The following is a 21,709-nucleotide window of genomic DNA, read 5'->3' on the forward strand; positions in this document are numbered from 1 at the left end:
CTCCCGCCATGACTGGTATCAGCTGAGCTCACCAACTCCCTGCCAGATCTTGACAGAGTCACAGAGCAGAGACTAAAGGAGCTGAAGGATTTTAGAGACTTAGAGTGCTCTGACCCATTCATTTTGTTTTAAATGAGAAAATTGAGATTAGAAGAAGAGACATAAGTCTTTCCAGGTTACATAACAAAATGCGGGCAAAGCCAGTACAATGGAGTGTCTTCTGACTCCCAGACCAGTGCTCTTTGACTGGGTCCTCTCCTCCTGGGATGAGGAAAATGAGATGAGCAGGACCAAGGAAGACAGCAGGATGGGTTGCTCACAATTTAGTCAGCTACCTAAAAGCCCAGATATAATTTGAGTGTTGTTTGGGGATAATTCAGGGATAAGATACATTAGACATGGGAAAAACCTTTGAGTCTAATATCCCAAATTTACAGCTGAGGAAACCAATGTGCAGAGATGACATTGGCTAATGCATCCATAGTATAAAAGTTACTGATTCCCCCATTCTGGAATTTTCAAAGCACTCATTCCTAACCTCTGCTCTTGCTGATTTTCCCACTCCTGACACACTTGTAGCCCAAATACAGAACGTCCTTGGTTTTCTTCTTAGAATCTTGAAGGAAATTTTTTCTTACTCCTTTCTAGAAGTTTTGTGCTTCCTTATCATGCTTGACCAGAGAGGAAAAATTAAGACCTCATTTATACAGATCCCACATTTTGGAATTAGTGACAACTGTGACAGGGGCTAAATTATGGTTTACCTTTGAGAGTCAAAGAGAAAAAGTTGAATAAATTGTTAGAGTTAATGATATTTAAAGGGGGTTATTTAGCCTTTTTAAGAGAATAATCTTTTAACGTATTTTAGAAACACCATTTACAGCACATGCAGAACTCTCTGACCCATACCTCTTGACGATTTTTATATTAATTACCCATTCCTCTTACCTGTCCAATAAGGAAGATCTCCTGAGGTTTTCTATTTGGGAACGTGTTGTTAGTGTCATTTAGTCATTATATGTGTCTGTAAGCATTGTAATTAAATTACACTTCTTTAAAAAACATTTTCTCTGATTCAGATTTTTGTTTTCCTTCCAATAATGAATATAGATTAATAAAGCATTTCTATACCTGCAGAGTGTGTGTGTGTGTGTGCGTGTGCGTGCACGCTCACGCATGCTTGCTATGAGTCATCAGAAGTGAGACACTATGACTTAGAAGCAATGAACTGTAATAATGACTGTTAGGGAGCAAATGATGTAGTGAGCAAAACACATCTCAGAATATGTGTTGTTATGTGCTATTATGTATTAGAATAGTAGACAGGCTTGTAACTGTGCCCTAGGTAAAGAATGCCATTAGCAGGAGCGAATAAAAGCATTTTGGAACATAAGCTCAACACGTCCAATGAAAAAGGTTTGAATTACAATGGAGCTGGGCAGCTGGTAAGAGAGTCTGACCGACTGTGGATTCTGGGAACTATGGAGGTACTGATACTGGCCAAAAACCATGCCCTGTCTGGCAACACTTGGTTTGCTAAACCTGAGCCCACCAGGGTTATGGTTATGGTGACATTTCAGAAACACAGAACAACAACAGATGACTTTAACAGCATAAGTGAATATGTGTCAAAGAAAATAATATTTAAAATGAGTCCAAAGAAAGAGAGTCTTGAGTAAGACTGAATCTAAATCAATTGTCATGGGGCAACGTGATTCTTTGGTTTAAATGTCATGGATATTTAACCACCTATACTCTAACTACTCATAGTAACTACAAGAACTACCTTTAAAACCAGACTAAGACCTAACATCTAAGACTAATATTGCTAGAGTAGATGAATATGGATACAAAGTTATAACTTCTAATTCTGTCTTGAATTAATATACCTTGTCTGTTGTCACTTGTCCCAAGCCTACCTTCCGACATTCCTTTTGTTTACCACTTTTAAAAGCCTTAAGGGCTATTTGCATATCATAGAATTCACCCATTGTATGTATACAGTTTTACTAAATTTATGCTATTGTAAGTATCACCATAATGCAGTTTTAAAACGCTTCTATCATACTAAAATTCCCTCATTCCCACTTGCTGTCAATCCCTGCTTCTGCCCCCACCCCAGTGATCTTCTACATCCTTTTGTGATTTTTAATTCCCTTGTTTTGGCTCTGTGTTTGTAAAATTAAACATGTGGATACTTTAAGAGACACAGGTTATGTTGAAACGGCTTTATTTTTTTTAATCCATAAATATCTGTTACTGACAAAAGTGGAAAAGTCCTTAAGACTAAATCTTACTAAAGTGATATCTGTTTACAGTACATATAGAATGTGCTTTGACAGGTAAGTAGAATGATGAGATTTGTACAGAAGCAGTAGTTACGAGAGCACTGCTCATCATGAAGCTCACTGATGAGGAATGAAGAAACTGTGCAAAGGTACAGATAGAAAGGTACTTGTCATCAGTACTACCATATAATAAACACGGAATTCATAAATTGGGCTAATGCATAAAAATGTTCATTAATCCCCCCTTTAGGAAATAGTGTCCCCAAACTAAAAATATTACAGTAAGAATTGCTTTTTATTAGAGAATTTCAAGAATTCTTTACTACAAAATGTCTAGTTGAGTTATAGAACTAGAGGAATATTTGCCACTACGAAGCAAATGAATGAGTCCTCCCATGGAGTGGCATTCAAGGATCACAGCAGGAATGGACAGCAAAGTTGAGCAGGGGTCTTCCTCTCCCTCAGAAAGGAGGGTATTAAGGAAACACATAACGTCATTTCTCTGACTGATGAAGGTTGATGTGTTTGCCGATTTACAAGATGGGTTTGATGACACCGACTGGTACTCTCAATTCTTGCTTCACAAGCTTTCACTGGGAGGACAGTAGTGTCACAGGGAGGGTCTAGAAAGGTACTAGGATGGGTACCCACAGCCTAACAGCCCAGGGGGGTGATGCCTTCCCCTCCTTCAGTTGGAACGAGGAGTGTCCAGACTCAGTCTTCAGGACAGAGATTCTGGAGTGGGATATAATATTGCCACACAGAGCCTGTGCCGGGCAGTCTCCTCTGTAGCTTGGAAGGCATGTCCAAGCTGCTCTCAAATACTAACCCCACGCCCTGTGGGCCAACCCCTGGACCTTTCTCCCCGAGACCGTCCCCTCTCTGACATCAGACCTGCCTCCCTCCAGCTTTAAGGACCATATCAAAATGAAAACTTTAAATTCAGTATTTCCCAGTGACACAAACACCCCCGGATGATTTAGGTGTGTCTATATGAGAGGACTTCCATGACACATGGTTGGTAACCATTGAATGGGTAGTCCCTTACACCTTCAGATAGGAGGACGTCCTGAGGTGGCCGAGACCGTGGGGCCCACCCCAGGCTCCGGCGAGGAATCTGGTGGCTGTTTACGGCATCTGGGGCAGCCTTAATGGAATGCATGCAGCTCCGTTTAAGTCAGGGAGAAATGTGAAGAAAAGCGGGGGTGCCAGTGATGAATGAAAGCCTTAGCGTGTGATTTGCTGAATGAAACTTCAGAGCTCATCTAGTCTAAGCTCCTCGTTTTATGGGAAACTGTGACACTGTGCAAGAACGTGACTCGTCCTCAGTCACACAGCAAGATGGAGACAAAGCCAGGGCAGAAGCCATGTCTCCAAGAGCTTCAGCCCTGTGCTTTTTCCTTGTGTAGGATGCTGCCTTCTGAAACCAAATATTGAGCTCAGGAAGACATATCTTTCGTATTGAATCTGTCATTAAAATGCTGCATCTATAAAAAATAACATTTGAACCCTGAAAAATACTTCATTAAAACACAACAAGCTTCCTTGAAAATACTTCAGAACAAAGTTTCCCAGGTTTGGGGAGGATGGGGAGATGTATGCGGGAGGTCACGTGTCAACTCTTCCCAGAGCAGGTGCTTTCTAGGGTCCAGGTCATCAGCAGCCCTTTCAGAATACCTTCGGTCAAATCCACACTTGCCTGTGGATGGACTCTGAGGATGGAAGGCTGGTGGCAGACAAGGTATCTCTGAAGAAAATGGATGGTTTAGTGGCAGGGTTACTGGAATGGATATTTCCTCATGCTTGGAGAATCATGAGGCTCTCCAATCTTTTGGAACACAGGGGGATCTGTGACACACATAAGCAGGACAAGTGTTAGTGAGGTGGAACAGTGGCTGAGAGCCCTCAGGATATGAATCTTTGGCCAGAGTAGGAGTCTCTGGGCTAGTGGCAGGCTGGGGCAGGTGCTTCAGGGGACTTGCCAGCTGCAGGAACCAAAGCTGATCTTTGAACCATGAGGCCTCTGACAGGGCAGCATCTCTCCTTTCCTCCCAAAGATCAGAAGGGGAGAGCTCTGGGCTACGTGCCTTGGGGTATCATCTCATAGGGGCAGGAGGTGAAGGATAAACCAATGAGGCAAACAGAAGACCTGAAGAATGTCTCATTCCTTGATTGTTTTCATTGAGAAATCTAAGTTATAGAACTAAAAGGACTGAGGAAAAGAAAGTGGGATGGAGAAAGGTAAATTGAGAAAGAAGGCAAGGCCAGAGAGAAGAGAGGAAGGAAAGACTGAACTGGCATAGAAGACTAGGGTTACAACAGGAGTTTCAGGGTGGAACAGTGGAAAGGGAAGGAGAAATTTAAATTAAAGGAAGGATTGGAGCTTTCTAGAAGGCAGACCCATCACCCAAGATACTGGGGAGGGCAGAAGCCCAGTTAGGGGGTTACAGGAATTCTTGGGAAAGCCTTTGAGGCTTATGAATTCATGGAGCCAAGAGTTAACAGGAGGAACGAGACAGGAAAGGTGGAAGGGCGTCAGGGACTGCGAGAGCTTCACTGCCATTAAGGCCAAGTAGACCAGCAAGAACGTCTGGGACAAGATATCTGCCTGCGCAGGTCCAGTGCATTCCAATCAGAGCAATGGAGACTTGCACAAAGAACAAAACAAGCAGAGGAAAATTTGGGGCTCTGGGCTTCCCTTGCTGGGGGAAGGAGACTTTCATTGTAGAGGAGGATCGAGTGGGGCTGGAATTCTGGGTTCCAGCCCCAGAATCCTCTCTTATCTGATATATGAACGTGTCTAGTATTGCGGCTTTGCTTGTTCAGCAAACATGGATGGGACGACTGATTCAATGAGATACTTCTGTGTCCTAGTTAAGACACGATTTTATGGATTTTGAAATAAGGGACTGAATTGGAGCAAGTTTGTAGACTTCTCTCTCTCTTCCCCCTCCCTCCCTCCTTCCCTTCCTTCATTCTAGACCCAAGGGTGAAGCAGAAGAATCATTTAAAAGAAATAAGGGTTCAGGTAGAACTTTCTGATCCTACTGACACCAGAGATTTTAAACTGGACAGCAGTAAGGCTGGGATGAAAAGTGTTTTGGAATCAGCCTATCAATCAACCCCTGAGACAGACAGACAGACAGACAGACAGACAGACAGGACTGGAGAACTTGGTGCTGAGAAGATGCTTCTCATACAAGATGAGAGAGATGAGATCAGGTTTCTGGTTTGGGGTGTATGTGTGTGTAGACACACGGTGAGGGGATTCTCAGCCACCCACACCCTTTCCCCTGTGCGCCAACAGGCAGCCTTCAGGGGAATGGCCAAGGGCTGGATTAGAAGGCCGAGGGCTTAGGGGACCAGCTATGAGACACACCTTTGTTTCTGGGAGTCGCCAACTGCTCTATTTAGATTGATCTCCTCCAGCCCAACGCTCTTAGCCTTGCCTCCGGAACAAACTCGCATAAACCCCTGGGGACCAGCCCTTGAGAAGGTTTATGTGTTTGTAGGGGAGGAAGACTGAGAGTTATCCCTCCCAGTCCTAGGGACAACATGTCAGTGGGGAAGCTGAAGGCTGTTTCATCACCCTGAGCCTTAATCCCCTCCTGATTCACGCACTGGTGAGCCTTTGGGGGAGACAAATTCTTGAAATAAGTCAATTGATTTCTCTGTGGATTGTGGACTTGGTTCGATTAAAAATTCCCAGAGCTGACACTGGGAAGTTCTCCCTGCCCCATTCCCCTTTTAAAGGGCCACACATATTGTATGCAGAACTGGGGGAATCTAAAATCCTGGTCTAAGGTCATTGCTTCTGGAGTCTGACTATGGCGACAATCACATTTTTAGTATCATTCCTTCATCCAGTAGTCTGGAGCTGATTTCCCAAGCCCCAACCCAGAGAGGTGCCCTAGCCTTGAGAATGGGGGAGCCCCCTCTCACCCCATTTCCGACTCTGGTGTTGGGGGAGTGGATGCTGCTTAGTTCACTGTCCACTCTCCAGGAGGTTGTCACATCCTGCTCACCCACCAGGTTGGGGGCAAGGAAGGGGCTGAAATGGGCTGGCAGGGGCGGTCCCCAACAGAGCTAAGGGCATGGATCTGCCCGGTGCCCTAGTGCCCCCTGCAGGGGAAGGGCTGGGGAGCAGCCCAGTTAGCCCCCAGACCAATAGCCAGGAGGACCATTATTTGCATTTGCTAATGGTCTCTGTCCCTTTGATCCAGAGGAGGCACTGGTCTGAAAAAGCAGCAACCAGGAGACAATAATGGAGCTGCAGAAGGAAGAGAGGTGGGAGAAGGGGAAAGAGGCAGAGAGAGGAAGTTCCAAATTGAGAAGGGGCCAAGCCGTGGGCACTGACGGGGAGAGAGGAGCGGGCAAAGTACAGGACGACTGCCTCGGGTCCTCCTTGACTGGGGGCTAAGCCACCCCTATTTAGAAGCCTGTGCCTCCCACCGGCCTGATGTGCATGGAGACAGGTGGAGCCCTGGACGATGGGAATGGTGAGCCCCTGAGATCCAGGGCGTCACAGTGGCCCTCCCCACCCGCAGTTCTCTGGCCGTGGGCGGACGCCTCTAGGGAGCAGAGCAGGGGAGGGGAAGGCAGGCCTGAGTGGGGGGTCATAGTTCAGACCTAGGGGCCTGGAGAAGATAATCAGGTTGCTGGGGAGGACACCCCAGAAGTCCCCGTACCTCATTGCTACGCTCCTCTGGGAGGGCTAGAGCAAAGCGCCAGGGAACGTAAGGTTGAAACATCTAGGGCTACGGGAGGGGTAAAGTCCCCCAGAAGAGGGGTCAAGGGGATCTTGTGGGCAGGGCAGCCAGCTGGACCTGGGCAGGGTTCCCAACAGTGGGGAGGCAGCTGAGGGAAGGAAAGCCCTCTCTATCCCGAGGCTTGGGGGAGGGGCGTGGGGCCAGCGTCGGGCCCCAGGGCATCAGCGAAAGAAGGGCCGGCCACTCAGTGGGGACCAGAGAGTTCCAGCAGGCAAAAGAGATTGTTATTGTGCTTATGGACACAGCAGCTCCCTGGCTCGAGAGAGAGCGAGCAGGCAGTTTTTAGGCACTAGAAGATTCCCGTGGTGCGGTTCTAGGTAAATGAATGAGACCGAGTAGCCTATTCGGTCAGCCCATTGACTGCACCCGCTGGCCAGTTCAAACCCAGGCAACTTCAGACCAGGGTCAGGCCAGGGTCTCTTGGCTGACAGAACCTGCAGCTGAGCCCCCAGGAGGGGGAGAGGGGACAGGGGACTGGAAAGGAGTTGGTCATGGCGGTGGGGATGAGACTGGGCCTAGCCCCTCTCCTCACTCTCCTTTGACTCTTCTGGAAGAGCGAGAGTGATTGCTCTAGATCCCAGGTCTGAGTGTGCCACGTCAGGCCATCAGGCTGTGTCCCGGGAGTATGGCTTTCCGGGCAAAGGTGGCCTATCCCCACCTCCTACAGAAGGGACGAGGGAAGGGAGACGTGAGGGGCAAGAAGATCCACTCCAGGTCCCTCCTGCCCCCGCCCTGCCCCACCAGGCGCCCGGCCCTGTCCAGTTGGTCACACGGTCACTTCAGTCTTGCTGGCTGTGTAGCAGGTATGATGGCCGGGGATATAGTGCAGCTGCTCCACTGTGTTGTGTCTGCGTGACGCAAAGGCCTGGCGCTTGGCCGCCGTCTGGCTCTGGCCCAGCGTGGCGTAGGAGTTACTGGAGGCACTGGGATGGGAGTGCATCTTGGTCATGCGGTAACGTTCCAGCACGGGCGTGGACACAAAGACGTCCGTGTGCGAGATGGCCCGCGACAGGGACTGCTCTGGGAAGGCCGTCCGCTCCGGGGCCAGCAGTGGGTCCTGGGAGTGCAGGCGCTCCGTGGAGAGTAGCTGGTCATCTGACAGGATGCGGTCGTAGGGCATGCCGAACTCATCAGGCAGGCCCCGCCGCGGGGACAGCACCCTGTCCTGTGACATGGCCCGGATGGGCCGGCGGGGTCGCTCTCGCGGCAAGGGCTTCTGCTGGGACATCTGGATGACGTTGAGGGGTAGAGTGCCCCGGGCGGCCAGGTCGGGCAGGTGCCTCCTCCTCATGTAATACTCATCAGCCTCCTTGTCAGCTGCAGGGGACAGACAGAGAGAGAAAAGTCAGCTGCGGTGACACTGCGACACCGCAGCCTGGACTGAACTAGGACCCTGCAGTCCAGAGAGGCGGAGGCAGTGGTTCTCCAATGAATGTGCAAACCAGTCCCCAGCGGTCTTGTTCAGTGCAGATTCTGATTCAGACCTCCTGTGTCTGGGGCAGGCCTGAGAGTCTGCTCCTAGGCAATGCTGATGCCCCTGACTCTCTGTGGACCACCTTGAGTACCCAGGGGTTGAGGGACCTCCTCACGGTCCCCAAGGAGTGCATGGATTCATGGCGGAGTCCAGGGCCGGCCCTAGTCCCTGAATTCCTGCTCCAGTGATGCTCCCATCACACCATGTTCCTGAAACAGAATGACTCCTCAAGTCTTCCTGAAACACCCAAGGAACAGCCAGCAGCTTTCCGATAAGGATCAGAGTCTCTCTCCAAGGAAGCTGGGTTGCAGAACCAGACTCCTGCTAAAAGAAAGATTCTCCAACCAGGAGGCACTTGTGAAAATGCTTAGCTGGTAACTTAGGAACATAGTAACACCTTCTCTGGAGTAACAGCCAATGCGTAAAATGCCAACACATGGGCATCCGGCCCCCACACAATGACAGAATCAAGCCTGCACATTCCTTCCCTGTGCCTACAACATGAGCAGGCCAGCACAATCTCACACATGCACCTCATTCAGGTACTCCACCCTCGTCTCTACCCAGGAAGCCCTCCCAAGCTCACACGGCCTGCAGAGCCTTTGAACTTACCCAGGACACACCAAGCCTGTTTTGCCCCAAATTCCAGGAACGAGGCTTCCCACATTCTAGACAGCCTTCTAGATCTCTCCAGAATGTGGGGATGCTGACTGCTCCTCAGTTTTCCCAGAGGGTTGCTGATGGATAGACCCTGCCTCCTGAGCCACATTCTCCCATCCCAGGCATACATCCTGTTCCTTGGGTCATCGAAAATCCCCACTTCTAGTCGTAGAAAGTCAGCATACCACCTTGGAGGTGGCCAATACAGACTCCCATGGGCTGAACGTTAACCTGCTGCTTCAAGCAAATATTCAGCCCTGCAGTCGGATGGTCACAAAAATAGACTCATGGGGAAATGGGGGCAGAAGCTCCAAGGGTTGGAAAGCTACGGGAGAAGAGCTCGTCCACCATGTACCTTCTTGACATTGTAACGTCTTAAACCTGTCAATTCCCCGAGCCTCCCAGACGCAAATGGCAGAGCTGGGATTAACGGATGAACTGGACTCAACTGATGAAGTGGAGTGTGTGCGTGGGAGTGGGGAGTCTCAGGTTCTCAAGACAGTGTTGGCTGTGTTAGGGAGGGAGTAGTTTACGGGCCTTCCACAGCCAGGTCTCTGGGAAGGGTCTCAGAGAAAGTTCTGGCATTGGTAGCCTCTACTCCAAGATCTTTAGAGTGAGGAAGACCCATGGTTTGAAGATGGTAGGTGTGGGGCAAAGCTGGGAAAGTCTTCTCTCGCATGCCTCCCGTGGGAATATGGACCCGAGGACTCCACAGCCTCCCTTCTATCTATAGGGAAAATGGACTCAGGCCCCAAAGAACAAAAACAAGGGGCTTGTCCCTTGTCTCCTTCCATGCTACCCTCGCTCTTTGTTCTTGGGACTCCACACCATTTCTCCAGGTTTAGGATGGGAGAGTGAAACACAGGAGGACGTCACGAGGCTCCAGGGAAAGACCCCAACCTCAGGGCAAACCCACTTACTGAGCCTCTTCAGGGACGAGTACTTGCTGGGGTGGGCCTTCACTGCAGACTCATAGGATGGGGGCAGGTGGGCCAAGTTCTGGAAGGAGCGGGAGAAGGACAGGTCATAGGGCTCAGTGGCTGATGTCAGGATGTTGTTCATCCGTGGCTTCTCTGCAAAAGAAGGGGGGGATGCATTATATTAGTGAAGACAAAGCCTGGGGCAGGCAGAAGGGAAGGGTCTATGTCCTATCTTGTATCCCCATCCTGCTTTCCTGGCCCCCCGTGCTAGGACACAGATGGTGTCAGTGACTCAGTTTCCCTCATGTTCATTTCCAGTCACCAAGCCTGGGGGCAGGTGCTGTTTTATCTGCCATAGGCCATGATGGCAGTTTACCCTTCCTTGAATGACAAACTCTTTCTCCCGGTGCATCACTGAGCTCTCTGATAAAGATGTAAGCTTGATGGAGCTGAGCGGGGGTGGCGGGGGGGTGATGTTATAAAATTATCTATTTCAGCGTGAAACTTCTGTCCTTTCCCTAACAGTTTTAGGCAAGCCTAGTTATCTGGCTCCGAGAGTTTGAAGGAAAAGGAGTGACTGGTCTTGTCTATATGCCCACAGAACAGGGTCTAAGATCCAGCTCTCCTGAGATTCCAACCCACACTGTCCATGGTATCATTTCACCTCTCACATTGCTCCTTCTGCCTTGGACCTCTCCAAGCCCAGCAGCCCCTGACAAGCCACTGGCAGCTACAAAGCCATTCCCTCTTATTCCAGTTCCTTCCTTTGAAGGCCCCTTAGCCACCTCTGAGCTGTGGGAGGAAAGAATGTAGTCAAAATGCTTAGCACGTCATTCCCCCTTTCTCCCTCCTTCCTTTGAGATAGAGCCCTGAGATTCCAAAATCTGAAGAGAGAAGAGAGTGTTGTTTAATGTCAGGCCTGGGAAAAAGAATGGGGGAAGGGGTAGAAGAAAAGATGAAAAAGAGAAGAGGTGAGCTACTAAAGAGGTCAGTGAGCTGGGCTGGGTTCTGAGGCCCAAATTAGGAATAGCACAGCAGGCAGAGGAGCGGAGAGAGGAGATGCAGGTGTGGCTGAGGAAGTGGCCATGAAGATGGGCGACAGGAAGGAAGGGAGACCCAGGGAAGGCAGACTAGCTTGTCTTGGTGCTTGACTGACTTGAGGCGCAGCGAGAAATCAACAGGTATCGCTGGGGAAACTGGCAGCATTCCCAGAAATGAGGTACATGGGTGGCTCTTGCATTGTTCCTCCTTCCACTTTGGTTTGGGACACCCAAGAAGGGGCAGGCTCTAAGTTTGGACAAATGTAACAGGATTGTGGTTCCCCGTGCCTCGTGGTAAAGGGAGTGCTAAAGCCTGGAAGACAGGAATTCTGTGAACCATGGGACAAAGAGTAGCACTCCTAGGCTTAGTCCAAAGGCAGCTTCAATACAGGGAACTCCTGGTGTCTCTATCCTTTCCTGCCTTCACCGGTTCCCCCAATCCTGGGGATGGAGCCAGGGGAGCCCAGCCAATGAGCTGGTGTTCACGCCAGCACATATGTGAGGGGGTGGGGGATGCTTTGGGTCCCCAAGAGATCAGAACGTGCTGTACAGAAAGAGCCTCCCTGGTATGGATTGGGACAGATGCCAGGAAGTGGAGTGGGCAGGAAGCTGGGAGCATTGCTACTCAGAGCCGGAAGTAACCAATCATCCCTGAGCTCTTGTTTCTTCACTTTTGGCCATGCTGGGAAAGAATGAGCTTCTCTCTGCCTGTTGACGTAATATAACCACCGAGGGCACCATTCAGCTCACCCACTTCCAAATGTTACATTTGTGGGTGTTCTTATCCTGCACTGTTCTCCAAAACATGCTGCTGAGCCGAGGCCATCTCTTCCTTGCCTTCTGCCTCCACCGCGATTGCCTTTGCCCCTCGCTCCTGCTCTCTCTCCTGTTGCAATGCACACCCCTGGCCAATGTCGCCCTTTACCCAAGATTCTTCCCTATGAAAATGTCCCATCTTTTCAGCCCGTAGTGATTTCGAGGCTTCAAAGCCCTATGGCTCTTCTGTCAACACCACCCAGTGTAGTGTCTACGTGATCTCTAATCATTTCACTTGAGTCGATCTTATTGATCTCCAAAGATTACAATCTCCTTAACAGCAGAAGTCCTGTTTTCGAATTTTTATGATGCGTTCGTAGTGTTAGCTCAAAGTAAACATCCACTTAATGCTCTTTGGTTCATCAAGTAGACACAGGCCACGTCCTGTCTTAATAGCCACTCTGCCAGCTCCTGGGAAAAGGGTAACATCCAAGGAAGGAAGTAACGCAGAGAAAACCCCGCTTCCACTAGATCATGAGCTGCTCAAGGGCAGGGACCAGGTCTCATCTACCCTCATCTCCTCGCACCAGGTAGAAAAAGGAGATAGGAAGAGTGAGAGGGAAGAATGGTTCCTCCTTTTATAATCAGAGGCTGCGCTTGTGTCGGCTCCTTCTGGGAAAAACCAGCTCAGACCGATTCCTCCAGAATGTTACTGAGCCAGTGGAGCACTCCTCGCTTGCCTTTTCTGGCTTCTCATCCTGCTGCTGCTTCATCACCATGGGCATCCCCCAGGCTCTCTGCTTCTGCCTTCTGTTTTCCTCTTTCAGCCTTCTTGCACATATCCATCCCACTCCCAAGGTGTCTGTTACTGCTTCCATAGCGTAACTTCTATCTTCAGCTGTAACCTCCCTCCAGACTTCACGTGTACATTTCTAACGGCGTGTTGAATGATTTTTCTTGCATATCCTATGATCATATCCAGCTTGAAACCTCCAGATCCAACTTCCCCATCAATAGCTCCATCCCTGTACACACTGTCTGCTTTCCTGATCCCTTAGGTGGTGTCAGTAAGACACCCCACCCCCCATTCTTATACTGATCATAGCTCACCATTGTACTCATAATTGACTCTTAGCAGCCATACTCAGTTAGTAACTAAGTTTTCTCCATTCCTTCTCCAAAATGCTTCACAGGTGAACCTTTCTTTCTATTCTCACTGTCAACGTCACCACTCCTAGAAATGGTGATGAATGAGAAATGGTATCAGCCTCTTTGAACTGATCGCTCCAATCTCTCCCGGTTCTAATTTCTCCTAGACTTCACAACCTGAAGCATAGTGTTAAACTGTTTCTTTCATCATATATTTCCACCAGGAGCCTAGCAAGAAGGGGCAGGCATATCAAAATCGTCATTTCTACCCCGCTAATTATAACGCTCCTTAATCGCCATGCGGAAGCAGAGCAGAATCTGACATGAGATGGCAGGTCTCTCTTCCAGGGGAGCTGTAGAATTTATACTTGTTTTGAGTTTCTCTCTCACCAAAATTTAATGATGTTTTCACTTTTTCACTGCAAAGACAGAAGAATGACTGATAGTTCACGATTTGCATGGCTGTCTTATGTTCTATCAAGTGTTGAGCAGGTGCCAAAAATAGTTTTTCTTTGCAGTTCCAAATGTGAAGCTGTGATCTGGTGGGAGGATGTTATAACCTAAGAGGGAAACATGGCTTTGTGACCCTTTAGCACTATTCTGACACGCCTGTGCTCTCCAGCTTTCAGTTTATTCCCCTGCCAAGAGGCTAAAGTTCAAAGTACCCAGTCTGGTTTTGAGTTATCAAATCTTAATTCGTTTGGGGAGGATTGATATCATTTACCAAGTCTGATGTCATTCGCAAATAGTACCTACCACAAATGGCCTTGGGCAAAGGAGCGTGTTCACCCCTTGCTATGGACATATGAAATTGATGGCTGCAAGAAGCGATCTAGATTGCAAGTGAAAATGGGTTGAGAAAGGGTCTTGGAAGATCACGCTGATATCAGAGACAGAATACTAAGGGGTTGATGGTCTAAAAGTGAGAGTGACGCGCTGTGGCCCTGGAGGAAGGTGCAAACCTGGCTCCTTACACCTCTTTAGCTTCACTGAGTCAGTGACCATGTCTGACACCCCGACAGGCATCAGTAGTTAGGATGGAGCTACGTGGGATGGGTGTGGAATGCAGAGCACTCTCAATCATCTCACCATGTGTAGGGGTCTGGGTAGCACTGCTTAAAATCGGATGGTTATACTGATGATCACCTGAAAAATCACAGAGAAGAAACATTTAAAGAAGAGTTCAGAGTCCATTGTCTCTCCATCACAGCAGCATGCGCTTGACCTCTAATGTGCTTCTCTGAGTCAAAGGAAGCCCTTGTAAAAGGACCAGGCCTTTAGATGCCATAGAAACGAAAAGGGCAGGGGACAGTATGTTAGGCTCATAGAAACCTCCTCTGCTGCTTCTGTCTCTCTACTTCTGCATCAGGGCTTCCTCTGTCACCATGGTGACCCACCCACATCTGTGGATCTGGCTGTCCAGCAACAGAGGCTTTGCTGGGGTGGGGGTGGGTAGAGGAGAAGGATGGAAACTAGGGGGCAGTTGACAAATATATACATATATATATTGGTCATGGGGTGGGGAACTGGGCAGGGGAAGTAGATTCTTCTTTAGGGAGGGGGTGTTTGGGTGTGGTTAGTCAGGAAGTGGATACCCTGACTTAAGGTGCTTATGCCTTATGAGGCTTTGCTATGTCCTGGATCTTTATACACAGGTGTTTGGGTGCATCCTGAGATGGGGCAAGCTGACGTGAGCTGCCTGCTGCCTGGGATTGGGCATCCTGGTTCTAGGCACTGTCCTGCCTATAAATGATACAGCCTGATATTTCAAAAGCATTTATTTGAATTAATAATGCAAAAGTCCACGTAGATTAAAGAAGCCACAAAACTAAGTCATACTTGCCAAAGCCCGGAGTTCAAGCTATTCTAAGGGCTTCTAAAACTGAATGAAGAGTTGGCTTATCACGAAAGCACACTTCAACATCATATTATTGCTTCAATTCAACATTGTATTTTTGTTTTTCATTGGTATATGCATCTAATTTCAACTAAAGCCAGGGGGACAGAAGGCATGGGACCTTTGCGTCAGTTTAGCTAAACCACGGATTACTACTCCACCATTCTCTCAGGGCTGGATCTGTTTCCATTCCGTTATGTCTCGTTATTGAAACCAGCTTTCCTAAACTTGGCGTTATACTCTCTGGCTAATCATTCTCCAGCTCCTTCACTAGATCCCTTTTCCTCTTCGATTCTCTAAATATCAGTCAGGCTCCGTAAGGCTCACATGTCTTCAGGAAGACATGGGCTCTACCTTCTTGCCCAATCTGGTAGTTCCCAAATCTACACCTCTAGTTTGAGGTCGAACTCTGGTCTGCAGGGTTAGATTTTAAATTACTCATGGGCATCCCCTGAAACTCCTGCCCTCGGCGCAAACCATTGCAAAACCCAAAGTGAGCTCATCATTGTCTTCTCCAATGTTCAAGCTCTGTCTGTGACACTAATGTCCCATGGGCTTAGAATGTGAACCTGCAGTTATAGTTCACCATTTCCCTCCCTTTACTTTGGGACTCCACAGCCAGTGTGTCCCCAAATCCTGTTCTTACAGCCATCTCCTACATCCAGGCCCACCTATATCTTGTTGTTAGAATTTCTCTTAGGTCTAATCTCTGTCTATTTCTGAGACAAATCATCTTGGATACTACCAGACAAAATGTTTCATCCCAATGAAATCGTTACATCATTCCTTTGGTTCAGAACAGACTCTTTAAGGAGCCATGGACACTGGCTACTTAAAGCCAGTGGCGGGTGGGTTTGGGCAGTAAGCCAGAATTTCTCACACGAAGGTATTCTCCCGCCCTAAGACAGAATATTAAGTTATATCCAGGTAAAATCCATTTGACAAAGGTTGAATCAATTCTACACTGGACCTCGATTTAAGCATGGAGAAAGAAACCAAAAGGGAGATAAAGGATAGATTTTTCTATTTATCCTCCAAAGGCAAGGAGAAAACCAGTTCTGTTGGGAGTTTTTTGTTGTTGTTATTTTTTGATTTATTTGTTTTTAAGCAATTATGGCAGCATCAAAGAGACACTTGCAAGAAATGAGAGCATCTTGGTTGAATGGGGGAGTGTAGTAGTTACAGAGAAACACTTCTAATCTTCCCTTTCAGAGTCTAGACGTCACCAGGAAACTGGGATAGTTCAAATTCAGTTGATAATTCCTGCTAACCAGTGTGCGCCAGGCTCTGTGCTGAATGAACACTTTCACGTACATTTTTTTAAAAACTAATCTTCATAGTGATTTTCATTTGAATATATATTACTGGCCTACCAATTTCCAGTCATTGTAAAATATTCCTTAATTATTTTATTTGAAGTAATTCTATTTTTTGTAAAGATGAGCTTACAAATATAAACAGGATAAATGTCTTGAATTTAGATATTTTGTATACAAGTACAGTGCTTTTCCTTTGTTTGAATCTCACTTCAAATGTTTTGCTGACATTTGATTTTTTCCCCCTACATTGGCACTAAGGAACAAAATTTAAAGTATAAATATAAAATTTAAAACTGTGCAAAAATAACCATTGTAACATTTTATTTTATTTTATTTTTCGTTTCCCTCCCCCTATAAATTAGCGTATGTATGTTTATACACACACATACACACACACACACACATGAAATATTGCAGTGAATAACCTGTAGCATCTGTCACTTTGCACAAGTGAGAATTAGATTACAGCTCTTAAAATGGAGAAGAATATGGTGATTTGATCTTCACATTTGTACAAAATAACAAACATGTGAGATTATTCATTGCAACATGTTTATAGTAGCAAAAGAAAGGAAACAACCTAAATGTTCACACATATATGTACATATACACACAGACAAACATGTATAGTTTCCACATATGTAAGAACGCTATATACCGTATACTACTTTTAATCTGTTTCCTTTGTACTTAGTGGTCAACATATCTTGAATATATTTTCATGTTTTGAAATATTATTTAAAAAACTTTACAATAGTCCTTTTTGTGGAATAACCTATTGTATAGTTCTCTATATAATTTAAGTGTAATATGTTTACTTAATATATATACTTAGACATTCCCCTACTGTTGTGTATTCAAGTTGTTGAAAAGATTAATAATGTTACACTAAACAACCTTGAATACGACTCTTTGGCCATGTCTCATTTCCTTAGGCAAATAACTAAAAGCAGCATTTCTAGGTCAACATACTGCCAACTGCCTGGCGATGTGATGAAATGGATTATTGATAGATTTCCTCATATTGAACCATTCATCTATTCCTGGGAAATACCTTATTTGATTTTGGTGTCTTATTCTTTCATTACAACACTGGATTCTGTTTGCATATATTTTTTCATTCATATAGACGCATAAAGAAAATTGGTATTTTTTTGTGTGCTAACATGTCAGGTTTATGCATCAAGATGATGATTTTGCAAAGTCAAAGGAACAGTGTTCCACTTTTCTGTATGCCTTGAAACTATTAACACAGCCTATGAAATATCTGTTCTTCAGAAGTTTGAAGGAATGAAACAGTAAGAATGCCTCTTGTCTTTTGGGGAGTCTTTCTGTTAGCGCAGTGGTAGAAGGTTGGCTTGTCATTTTGTTGACTGCACAACAACAACAGCTTTGGGAGATAGATGTTATCATCACCAATTTCGAGTTAAGGAAACTGAGGTTCAGAGAGGTTGCAGAATTTGCCCAACATAGAAAGCTGGTACACAAACCCAGGCCGAAAGGCACCGGAGCCCACGTCATTTCCCATTATGCATAATGTCTTGCATACTTGGCAACGTTCTCCTTGCATATTGGTTCATTCAGGTTTTTCTAATCCTAAATTAAATTTGTAATTTCTATTTTTCCTAAATAAATCCATTGGACATTTTAAACTTCATTGGCTTAAAACTAACGTTCCCTCAAAAAACTCTATATGTGAAATTATACTCCTTTACTTCTTAATTTTCTGTGTTAATGTTTTGTGGATTAGCAATCTATTCGTATTATTATTCTTTTTCAAAGAACTACCCCTTCTACATATGATATTTGTTTATTTGTTTATTTATGTCTTCTAATCATTATGTTATGCTTTTGAATTTGTTAATTCCTGCCTCCTAATTTTCTTTGCTTTGGTTTGTTATGGTTTTCTTATCTCTGGGCTTTAGTCCATTTATTTTTACTCTTTTCTGTTCATATAAGGTCTTGAGCTCTGAATTTGTCTCTGGCACTCTCCCAGGAACATTGATATGCAATGTTCTTACTGTTGTTATGTCCTAAACTATCTGTAATTGCAGCCTTGATTTTTCCTCTGACACAAGAGTTCTTGAGTAGGGTGTTACTAAATCTCAAAGTGTTTGAATTTGTTGGTTCGAACTTTTGCCATTAATGTTCTGTTTTATTGTATTGGTCAGAAAACAGCACCTGTTCCATTTCTGCTTTGGGGAATTTATTGAGATTACCTTTGTGGGCTAATATAAGATCAATTATTGTAAATGCTTCATGAGTACTTAGAGAAAAAGTATACTTTCTTTTTGCAGAGTACAAAATTGACATATATTTATTAAAACAGACACATAAAATACATTATTCAGGTCCTCCCTATCCTAATTCATTCTTTGCCTACTTAATCTGTCAAAGACTGAGGGCGGTGTACTAAGGTCTCCCACTACTATTGTGTTCCTGTCATTTTCTCTTTATTTTGTTATAGAATTGGTTTTATGTATTTCATAGTTACATTATTCCGCACGAAAAGGCTCATGATGTTTATGTCTTCTTTGTGGCTTGCACCCTTTATCAACATTAAATAACCCTTTTTGTCCTATTTAATGCCTTTTTTGCCTTTAAGTCCTCTCGGTCTGATATTTATATTGCCAAGCCAGCTTTCTCTTTGTTTGCATTTGCCTGATAAACTTTGCCTATCCTTTTATATCTAACCTTTCTGTGTCGTGTTGTCTTATGCTTGTCTCTTGACAAGAGCATTCGATTTTTAAAGAAAATTTACCTCTGTGCTTTGGCACTTTCTGGGTTGCCATGATAGTTGAAAGTGAGTCCTTCCACTTAGAGAACTGTTCTCCCTTCTGTCGCACTCTGCTCCATCGCCCTGTTATAGTTACGCATGTATATGATACTATGACCCTGCTCCCCTCCACTCAGCCCGAACTCTGGGTCGATCTGGTCATGTGTTAGTCCCTGAGTCCACATGAGCCAATTAGAGCTCCTTCTCTAAAAATTAGGCATCATTATAAGAGATAAATTTGCTCTCTCTGGATGGCTGGACCCATAAACCAGGTAATTGGCAGTCTTGTGGATTTGAAAGAGAGAAGGTAGGTCTTTAGAGACTGTGGTACATCCCATTTTATATTAATATAATATATTTCTAGTCCCACAGGCTCTCCCAGAACTTTCCCATTCCCCCATTAGATAATGTCCTCCCTCTCCTTTAAACTGGAGGGCCGTTCTGACTGCCTCAGTGAGCGTAGTGCTCATTCATTGCTCAGCAGAAGTAACACTGCATGTCTTCCACGGTTAAGTTGCAAACGGTGATCCAGTTTCATCTGGCTCTCTCTTTCAGCACACTCAACCTTGGATTCCAGCCACCATGCTGTAAGGAAGTCCAGGTCACATGCAAAGGCGACAAGCTCCAGCGAAGATATCCATCAACAACCAGCATCCACTGCCAGACAGGAGTGAGCAAGACTTCAGAAGGTTCCAGTTCCCCACCTGCCCACAATGAAACAAGTGGAGCAGAGGCGAGCTATACCCACGGAGCCCCGCCCAAAATGCCGATTTATAAGCAAGGTAAGTGTTCCCTTTACGGCACCATTTTCTAAAATTAAAATTTTTATTTTGATATCATTGTAGATTCACATGCAACTATAAGAAAGAATACAGGTATCTTGTATACTCTTTAGCCAGGTTTCCCAGTGGTAACATTTTGCAAAACTATAGTACTGTATCAAAACCAGAATATTAGCATTGACACAATCAAGGTAGAGACCAGTTCCTTCACCAGGAAGACTCCTCCTCATATTGCCAATTTATGGCCAAACGCACTTCCTTTCTGCATCCGCCCCCTAATTAACCCCTAGCAACCATCAACATTCACCTGTCCGTCATTTCTATAATTCTGTCATATCAAGAACGTTACATAAATGGAATTATACAGTATGTAATCTTTAGGATTACATAATACTCTGGAGATTCATGAAGCATAATACTCTGGAGATTCATCCAGACTGTTGCATGTATCAGTAGTTCATTCCTTTATATCGCCCAGTAGTTAATATTCCATGATCTGGATGTACCACAGTTTAACTATTCATCTGCTGAGGAACATCTAGGTTGTTTTCAGTTTTGCAATATTACGAATATTGCAAAGCACTCATAATAGGTGCAATATTATGACACATGCAGGATTTTGTGTCACTATAAGTCTTCATTTATCTAGGTTAAATGCCTGTGAGTGCAATTCCTGGGTTATATGGTAGTTGTAGGTTTAATTTTTTTAAGAATATGCCAAACTGTTTTCCAGAGTGGCTGTACCGTTTTACCTTGTCACTAGCAATGAATGAGCCCATCCAGTTTCTCCACATCCTTACCAGCATTTGGTATTTGTCACTATTTTTTATTTTAGCCATGATCGCTACACTGATACCTCATTGCAGCTTTAATTTCCATTTTCCTCATGGCTAATGATGCTAAACACTTTTTCATGTGCTTATTTTCCATCTGTAAATCTCCAGTAAAATGTCTCTTGATTACTTTTGCCCACTTCCTAATCAAATTGTTTGCATTTGTCCTGTTAACATTTGGGAGTTCTTTTTATATCCTAGATAATACTTATTTGTAGGATATATGCTTTGTAAATATTTTCTCCCACTCTGTAACTTGTCCTGTCATCCTTTTAACAACGTCTTTGGAGAACAACAGTTTTAACTTTCATGAAGTCCAATTTATTAATTATTTTTGGAATGGCCATCAGAGCTGTTGTTGTATTTCCCTTATGTCCTGAATGTCATCAAAATGTTTTCCTTTCAGTTTTTCCTTTGTCTTCAGGGAAAGAAAGAGGTCACTGGGGGCCAGATCAGGTGAGTAGGGAGGGTGTTCCAATACAGTTATTTGTTTACTGGCTAAAAACTCCCTCACAGACAGTGCTGTGTGAGCTGTGTATTGTTGTGATGCAAGAGCCATGAATTGTTGGGGAAAGGTTCAGGTCTCTAACTTTTTCACGCAGCCTTTTCAGCACTGCCAAATAGTAAACTTGGTTAACTGTTTGTCCAGTTGGTACAAATTCATAATGAATAATCCCTCTGATATCAAAAAACTTAGGAACATCATTGCAACAAGTTCGCAAACTTAATTGTCAGACCTCGTATATACAAAAAGTCTTACAAGGATGTTGTTAGGAAATGTGTTAAACCTATATATAATTTTGGAGAATTAACATGTTTATTTCGTCTTTCAATCCATTAGCATAACATGTCTATCTCGAACCATTCAAATTCCTTTGACAATAATTCCATGTGAAGACTACCTTGTGCTCACATCAAATCGGGCACTTAAGGGTACCTCTAGAACAATGTTTCCAAAACTGGCTCCAGGTAATCTTGTGGATTCCTTAGAAGTGCCTCAAGGACCACTGATTAAGAGATAGAGTCTATTAGATGGTGTTTTAGCA

The 21,709-nt window shown here is 45.2% G+C and overlaps 1 protein-coding gene across 4 annotated transcripts in view; it reads right to left on the minus strand.

Annotated features, from left to right (window-relative positions):
* Positions 1-2,223: 2,223 nt before the first annotated feature.
* The window catches only part of SHISA6 (shisa family member 6), a 303,888-nt gene continuing 284,402 nt past the window's right edge, over positions 2,224-21,709 (minus strand). For 2 of the 4 annotated variants that reach the window (XM_033091132.1, XM_033091129.1), the window contains 3 exons: positions 14,146-14,202; positions 10,112-10,264; positions 2,224-8,374 (listed from right to left, as the gene is read on the minus strand). In XM_033091132.1, coding sequence (XP_032947023.1) covers positions 7,824-8,374; positions 10,112-10,264; positions 14,146-14,202 — 761 coding nt within the window. In that variant the 3' untranslated portion in view covers positions 2,224-7,823. The remainder of the gene's footprint in view (positions 8,375-10,111; positions 10,265-14,145; positions 14,203-21,709) is intronic. The other 2 variants (XM_033091133.1, XM_033091131.1) reach the window with 1 other exon arrangement.

This window comes from Rhinolophus ferrumequinum, chromosome 21, assembly GCF_004115265.2.
Source record: "Rhinolophus ferrumequinum isolate MPI-CBG mRhiFer1 chromosome 21, mRhiFer1_v1.p, whole genome shotgun sequence".
Taxonomy (NCBI): Eukaryota; Metazoa; Chordata; class Mammalia; order Chiroptera; family Rhinolophidae; genus Rhinolophus; species Rhinolophus ferrumequinum.